This window comes from Pelecanus crispus, chromosome 13 (genome assembly GCF_030463565.1).
Source record: "Pelecanus crispus isolate bPelCri1 chromosome 13, bPelCri1.pri, whole genome shotgun sequence".
Lineage (NCBI taxonomy): Eukaryota > Metazoa > Chordata > Aves > Pelecaniformes > Pelecanidae > Pelecanus > Pelecanus crispus.
The window spans coordinates 3879068-3887634 of NC_134655.1; the positions used below are offsets into that span (position 1 = coordinate 3879068).

The window sequence follows — 8567 nt, forward strand, 5'->3', positions numbered from 1 at the left end:
TTCTCTCTTGTATCCAGATCTGCTTTCACAACTTAGCATTGCTTACAGCTGGACAACTTCTTTTTGCCTTCAGCTGAAGAAATCCTAAAGTACCTCTGAAAAATCCAATCCATCAAAATTCAAATTCAGTTTAGGGTTATTTTTCACACATAACATCAGCTGTCCTAGACAATACTTTAACTGTTCTCTCTTATGAAAGGACTGAGGGGGAAACTTTCATATACTGCATTCTAGAGAGCAAATGCACAAAGAACCAACTTAGCATTGTAATTTTTCAGGCTTTCTTCTGATATCTGTGCCCACAGAATGAATATCAGGAATTGAAACCGCTCTTATTCATGCTGGAACTTCACAACCTTCTGTAAAAGCCCGAGGATGGTGAAGATCTCAGAGGGCTTTATGGGGTTAGGCTTTTGGTAGATGGAATATATAACATGCAGTTCCTTTTTGTGAACAAATGTGAAATCTGTGTCAGGAACAGTAACGGAAAATATTATCTTCCCCCATCCACAAGGACGTAGTTTTAAATCTTCTCTTGTAGCTTTAGCATTTCTTTATAGAATTATGTATTTGGATGCTTTTTACTTAGCATTCCGTGTAGTCTTTTTTAAGCCCACTGCATCTATCAAGCAGACTTCTAGGTTTATTTTTCTATCAAAATGGCAACAACTAAGTTGACAGCTCATGTACCAAGAAAATACCATTTGGGATTTTTCCCCTTTTCAGATATATCTGCATCTGAATTTTTAGTCATGCATGTCATTTTAAGACTGCACATTTTTTGCAGGGCACAGGAATAAATAGGACTGTGAACAAACTTTCTGTCCGTACCAGAATTAAGCTGAAGTATAGATACACCACAAAGATACATCTTCTTCAGAAAAAAAAATACAATCATTCCACAATCATCTCACCTAACTTGCTACCTAATCTGTAGCAAATAAGGTGACTTGTAGCATTTACTGTCAGCAGAGGGTAAGTAGCAGGAGCAGCTGTCTGCATCTTTCCTGGTCTGCTAAGCTGCTTTAAAGCTATAGCTGTGTATCTGCACTAAGATGTTACCTCATAAGTAGTTACCACATTAGTGACCGCAGGGTAAGGACATATTTCTTTTCCTAGTGAAGACAAGGCATACACGTAAGTTTTCATTAATGCTAACACTTAAATAGATGTGTCACCTCACATAATATTTGGGTTTCAAACATTTTTTAATTTCTTTTTCAAGTAAAATCAAAAAAGGTCCTTCAGGGAGCTCAAGGTTGATCCTCTGCTGAGTTAAGCTCTTTGCAAAATTATGTTCTTCTCTGCGGCCCTGTGAGGATAAGAAAACATACATTTATGTTTATATATTCTGACACAGAGAATGAACATATTCTACATATCAACCCTTTCTGCTTAATACTTAAGGGTTGGTTAACGCAGAAAATTTATGGACATGGATGGAAATCATGTAGATGAGATTATGCAAACGTAAATCCTGTAGAATACATATGGTTTGGGGAGTTACACCATACTCAGGCCCTGACACCTCCTAGACTAAATACCCTGGGAGATTTGGGAGCGATGGGGGTTTTCTGATGACTGTAGGCTTACTCTGACCTCACGGTCCCACCCACAAAGAACGGCAATGCGTAGTCATTTTGCTGCTGTCTTCCCCCGCAGGTAGGGAATGAAGGACGTGATGAATTTACTAGTCATATTTGTTTCCAATGTCTAAGATGGGAGTAAAGATGGGAGCAAACTGTCCTGGTTCAAATAATACCAGCACAGACTGGTAAGAGGTCTTCTTACACAGATGCCCCCCGAGGCCAACAATTAATTTGAAATGACTGGCACCGCTCGAGCCTATTTCTGTGTATGAGCTGGTCTCTCAGATCCATACGTGGGAATAGTACAGAGCAGTCAATGACTCACCATTGATAGCAGTATGTCTCTTTATTTTTGTAAAAAACCCCCAATTTTCTGTAGCAGATGGATAAGTGGGAAGGAAACAGACTGCTGGAGGGGAAGGTATGGATGTGAGACCCACAGTTCTCCAAGATCCAGCAAATCCATGCAAAAGTTCCAATAACCATTCCTTATAGCCAAAGAATGCCAAAGTCCACTAAAGGCCGCTCAGCAAACACAGGTCAACGCATCCCAACAGTCTCTTTTCTCAGAGACATCGGGTCTTGGACATTACAAATGAGAATGAAAAGGGGGAAAAGTAATTTTTCTATTTCTCAATGAGGAAGGCTTTAAAATTTGCTGGCATTGCACAGGCAAATGAGGCACTCTAAGTGCCTCTGGGACTGTAGATGCATCAAGTGGGACAGATACTTTGTGTGAAATGAAGCTTTAGAAAGGAAAAATTGTCATTTTTGTGTTAGAAGATAGGGCTGCCTTCCTTAGCAGTATTATATAGAAATACAGTCTGCCCAAAGATATAATGTAATATAATGTAATGATACATAAAGTGATTGCTCTTTTATTTACAGTATATTTACTGAATAAAGGGTTGTGAGACTCTTCTGAATTAACATTCTTTAGTATGAAGGAAAGAAACACAGCCTTGACTCCTACCTCTGGGGGGGCTTTTCAGCCGAGATCAGAGGAATCAGAATTTGGGTCCCAACTCAGATTCTGATACTGTCTTTTTCCATTAGTAGGTCTGAGATTTTATGTCAATATTTGAATCTGTCCTGCAGCTTCTTGGAAATAAGGCTTTTCCACAGATAATTGTGCTGGAAGGCTAATGTGGTTCAGTTGCTGATTAGTATGTTAGAACATTTATGGTCTAAGTAAGCTGTAGCTTTCAAATGGCACATGAAGAAAATTGAGAGGCCGTACAGGGCAAGCCAGATGTTGAGCCTGGGCTAGTCTGCCTCGTGATGGCTGAATGAATGACAAGCCAATTTGATCTGCATAGATTTTTGTTAAATTTAAATGTCATTGACTAAGTCAGTAGCCATCTGTCTTAGTTGGATTAATACCCAAATCATCGCACAGAATTTGGGCTCTTGTGCAGTTCTGAGAGTAACACTCCTTGAGGAGCCAATCTTTAGATGGGGTGCAAAACTACCATCCTGCCTGGCGATATGATTCTATATCTGTGTGTTGTCCCCATGGCAGAAAGCTTGAGGGCAGCCTGCCTCCTGCCTTCTTTTCCAGGTAAATATAGCTAAGCATGGCATGGGGAGATATTGCTGAGAGTGTATTGTTTGCTGTATTCCCTTACACAGTCATTGTGCTATTTCACAGATTAAACCTGCTTATGTGGGGGTTAATGGAGTATAAAAGGTGCTGTTCGATATAAGGAAGCAATTTTTAAATAGTTTCATACTGAATACACCAGTGAGAAAAACATTAGTCCTGCCTGTGGACCAGCTGTATCCAGTATGGACGTTACTTGCCGTTCTGTAAAAGCCATATTCCTAGTCCAAACAGCTCACCCATATGCAGGCCTTTAACAGTAAATAAAGAACCTATTGTACACAAAGCATTTGAGAAACAGTTCCTTGTTACTATCACAAGTCCACGGAGTCAGTGTCATCTCTAACTTTAGCACTGTTTTTGTATGGGGAGTTTACACTTTCCAAGCCCTTGGAGAGAGGAGAATTGGCAAATAAGTGTATATAAATGTGGAAAGCACCAGCAGATTTTATCGCTAAGCTAGAATTAGACTGTAATAAAGAAGGTAAGCTGGGTAAAGTTCGTGCCCTTTAGAGACGTAGCTGAAACAATCTCACTCAGGGTTTTTCTGTAAGAGGCAGTGGCTCTCCCAGAAGTGATATGCCATATTTGATTCCATCTTTCCCATCCACAGAAGCAGTCTACCTCTGCACATCCTTTATAGGTAAGAGGATTGGGTCAGATTGTTGTTTCATAAATTTAAGTAAACATTTTTTTATCCACCAGGATATTTGAATCCAGTCCTATCTTTTAGTGCTCAGTGAGTTTACTTTCCATCTGCATGTTCCCTAGTCTACGTCCAAAGCTGTTCACACTATTCCTTATTGCAGTGCCAGGCCCTGGCATTTCTTCAGCTTTCTTTGGAGTAAAACAAATGAAAAGCTTTGGAAGAACTGGTCTGTCTTCTAAGAAAGAAAACCCAACATGGATATGAGAGGAAATATTATTATGAATTTGAGTCTGTTAGGAGGACGATGTCCATTTGACTCACAAACTTCACACTGCATTTTAATTACTGAGTGATCCTGGGAAGGCTGAAAGGCATGAACATGTTTGTATTCAGTTCAGTTAATGTAATGGAGAGGTAGAGTGTCTTTTAACATTTTTTCTCTCCTGCTGCTCATTTCCTGCTGATGCTTTCTTTTTATTTTAAACCTCTGTTAAATTTTATCTTTATTTTCTTTCCTCTTTTAAAAGTTCTGTCTCTTTCTGATACCTGGAATGCAACTATACACTGTATGGTTTTTAATGTCAGAAACCAATAGTTCCAGCAGGTGATGAAACATTTGTGTACTTCTGAAACTCCATTATGTAGACCTGCCATTCAAGTGGAAAAAAAAACCCAAACAGTTTAAGCTTTTCCTTCTTGAATGGGAGAAATGCCTGAGAATTTCCAAACCACTGATAATTTCTGTATGTGCCCTGTGGGCTCTTCCCACTTATGCCACTTAACTTTGTTGATTCAACTCTTTTCACAAGCAAGGAATTTAAGGGCAGAGAGATAGGTCAGCAAACACAGGCTCCAGGACACATTCTGGTATGTGTCTCTTCGGGTTTTTGGCTGTCATTATTGCGGCTGTTACCATAAAAGCAAGGGCTTTTAGATGGATATGAGTCTTTCCTGGCAGCAGTAGGTTTCTGTAATGTAAATTTTGTTGAGGGTGTTGCACACATGTTGCCTGCCGTGTCAACAGCCAATGGGTCCCAGCCAGTCAGTCTGAGTTGCGTGATACTCTCCAGATGCTCTGTGCTGCTGTTGATGGTTGTGCAGTAAGTTGTAGGGCTCAATAAGCAGGCAGGGATTCTTTCCACCACCATTGTGCTGAACAAAATGTGTTTCACAAGCACAGAGCCCTCTTTGCTTTGGGGTCTCTAAGTGGTAGGAATCCTGCTGTGCATTTCCACATCTGTGAACTGCTGGACATTCTCAGTGCTCTCTGGAGACGTGGTGATTGGGGAAATAACATGCTTCAGGCGCAAAAGCATGGAGAAAAGCAATATGAGAAGGATAGCCAGAAGTGTTAGGAACAATCCCACATACACATAGAGGCTGGAATATTTATCTGCTGTTGTGTCTACTTCTGTAGCCAGAGTTGGAAAGTGGACACGGCCAGTCAGGTTTCCACGGAATTTGAAATAAATCTCAGTCATTGCTCTCTGTCAGCTTTGGTCCATTTTCCCTATTTACCTTCAGATTTCCTGTCTTCCCCCATGAGACTCACAAAGGAGGTCAAGAGAGGAAACTTAGGACAGGTGGCACGATGGCTTCAGCAAGAAATGCTCCATCCTCTTGGTCTCAAGGCTGCTGGTTCACACAGTTAAGCAGACTGCATGAGACAGGCCTTTGCAAACCATTTTACAAGCTGCTATTACAATGCCAACAAGCATTAGACATGTGTTTTACATTGCCATCTGGCTTTTATTTTGTCCTGAAAATGCTTTGGTCCTTCTTTTGGTAGATCACCTCCTTTGTTAGGTGAGAAGCTTTGGTCCTTCTCTCAAACTGAACTGCAAAAGTTTGCACAGCTTTGGTCTTTGCAAGTGTTGTTTTCCAAACAAACTGCGCCAGCTTTCTGCCAGATTCTCCTGCAGCAGGTGGTTTATCCTTGTATGAGCTGGGGAAGGTAGTTTTCTGCTTTGCCAGACTGCTGGGGGATCTCTTCTCTCCTAATCCAGGGCTATTGATACTTGCTTAAAGAGTATGGAGTTTTGAGTTTCCCCTTAGGAACAGTCAAAAAGTCACGTTTCTAAAAAAGGGAAGAAATGAGAGAGAGAAAAAAATAGAGAAATGAAACCAGGTACCAAAATAGCCTAGCCTGTATGTGGTATCTTTAGAACAGATAGATAAGAAAACCCTTGTCATACTCCTGTGAGACACCTTGAGATCAGGAGAAGCAGAGTATTTAACTTTAGAGAAAGACCATGCCAATCTAATTGTTAAGGTCTCCCCGGGTAACACTCACTACTTACTTATGGGTAAGAGAAGGCCTCAAAGTCTATGGAATTAGATGTCACAGAGGAAGGGAAGATATGAATCCAGCCAGTGTCTTCCACCATGTATCTCTCATTTATTATTTATCAGGACCCACTGTTTCTGAGGCAGCATGTACCTGGCAGGTGTCCAGATCCCTACCTGTCCCACTGCGGCAACTCTGCCGCAGGGTATGACACTTGACTCACCTCCTGGGAGCAGAACTTACTAGAAATGGGGGGAATCTTAATGTTTTTGCATTTTCAATTCTTCCAGCTGGAAACAGAAAACATAAATGCCAAAATTTCACTGTAAATGGTGCATCCAAAAGCATCATGTTCTGCTTTGATAAGACCAGAATTTTGGTTTTAGCTGAAGCAAAAATGGTAGCACTGAAACAAAGTGATGGAGTCATTTATAATGTTCACTACATATACACCTACATGAGATGCAAATAGAGTAATATTAATATGGTAATATACCATGGTAGTCAGATTAAAATGAAACATTAGGTCAAAATGATAAAAGCTCTAATGCTTTTAGATAAAGATTTCACCTAAAAGACATATTGCTGCAAAACATTTTGACTTTCATGGGCCTTCAGTTTGTAAAATATAGCTGGTTTATGACAATGTTTGGTTACATTCTCCCCATGCACCAATGGGAACAACACCTTGCTGTTCTTCAGAGAGGTGGTTGAAATCTGGAGGCCTTGAGTCATCAAGGAGCTGATACTCAGACTTTCCTTACAAGCAAGACAGACCTACTTTGGCTCAGGTGATGAGGAAACATCGGATGTGCTGAGTTTTTGGAGAAGGGACGCTGGGGATTGTCTACACTTTACCTCCCAGCTCCTGCAATACCTTCTTCAGTATCAAAGCATTTGAGGCAACAGCGACCCAGTTTAGGGAGTACTGGGCCAGATCCTGCTAAGTAATGCGCTGGCTAAGCTGGGCCAAATTGATCATTGAAAAAATTACGTGGGGATTTGACTTCTGCATTCCCTGCATGGGTAGTGGATTCTGTGCTGTGCTTTGTGTAGGAGGGTGTGTGCAAGCATGGTAGAAAAGGGCTGCTCAGTATTCTTCCAGGGGCTGACCTAACCCCTTTGGAGCCAGTTATTCTGGCAGCAGGTTTGGTGCTGATGCAGAAGCATGGGACATGAAAGCAAAGGTTGTGTTGCAGCCAGGCACTTTTGCTCTCAATTATAGGGCAGTAACCGTGATTTTCACGCTTCAAACCTATAAATGGAAATTCTTGCTCCATGAAGACTATTCTTAAATTACACAGCAGGTGGGAAATAGAGGGTGTGAAGGTTACTGGCCATATTAAACCTCTGTTCTTACAATATGATTTCTCTGTTCATAATGAAATGTAATCAGTCTGGAACCTGACACTTGTGTGAGTTGAAGTACAGAGCAATGTCTTTGCCCATCTCATCTGCTCTCTTACTGAGAGCAAAACCCTGATCTAGTTTCTCTCCTTAAGGAGCAGAGAGCCTAATGGCTTTACATACTTCATAAAATTAGACGGCAGAATGCTAAAGACATTAGTCTGAAGTTCAATAATTAACTACAAACAAAGACGTTGAATTAACAAAGCTCAGCTGGGCATTTATTGATAAAAGGAGCAGGTTAATAATAAAAACTATTAGCAATGGGGAGTTGGCACAGTTTTTATTTTTTAGTCTCAACTATAGAATTTTCAGGAGCAATCAACTATTCAGACTATTGAAAGCTGTGAAATTAACTACTTCTTTCCCAGAAATGAGCCAGAAATAATTCAGTAGCTCCAGGCAACCCCAAAGATTTTTGCTTTTCAATCTACCAATTATCTTACTGAGCACATCTTTTTGGGCATTAGTAGATTTAGCTTTGCACATTCCCCTTTAAGAAACAGAAGCTTGAAGGCTGTAGAGACCAAGGTCATGTGAAAACAAGTGGTACACAAAGATTCTGAATAAACTGTGTATAAAGCAGGTCAGCACTATAACTTTGTATGACTCAGATTACAGGAGGTAAATCCTCACTGGTTACCCTGAGAAGCCCTCAAGTCCATGGACAGAGATAGTAAGTGGAAGTTTGTGTATAGAGCAGAGCTGCATAACTAGAGCCCACATTCCCTGTGATCTTAAGTTGTTGATCAAGGCTTAGTCATTCTTCTCTGGCTAGACAATACTCCCATTTCTGAGAGGTGCCAAGCACCATGAGCGTTCACTGATGCTCAGTGGGTACAGATTGATTCCAAGCAGACACTTCCTTTTTTATCAATTTGTGGTTGTTTTTAAGCAAGGACTACAAAAACGCAAACTCAACATATTTCATCTAATAAAAATCAGTAATGAAAATAGAAGTCTTATACAAAACAACAGAAAGATTTCTTCTCAGAGTGTGTCACCGAGATGGGAAATTCATGAGCCAAAACT

At 40.6% G+C, this 8567-nt stretch overlaps 1 protein-coding gene across 1 annotated transcript; it reads right to left on the reverse strand.

Moving 5' to 3' along the window:
- Positions 1 to 5043: 5043 nt before the first annotated feature.
- Positions 5044 to 5322, reverse strand: SERTM2 (serine rich and transmembrane domain containing 2). The gene has a single exon (XM_075720806.1). It carries the CDS (start codon positions 5320 to 5322, stop codon positions 5044 to 5046), a length of 279 nt encoding a protein of 92 aa, XP_075576921.1.
- Positions 5323 to 8567: the final 3245 nt, after the last annotated feature.

Excerpts from the sequence above, each read along its gene's own strand:
- SERTM2 (XM_075720806.1), bottom strand. The coding sequence starts at position 5,322 with ATGACTGAGATTTATTTCAAATTCCGTGGAAACCTGACTGGCCGTGTC.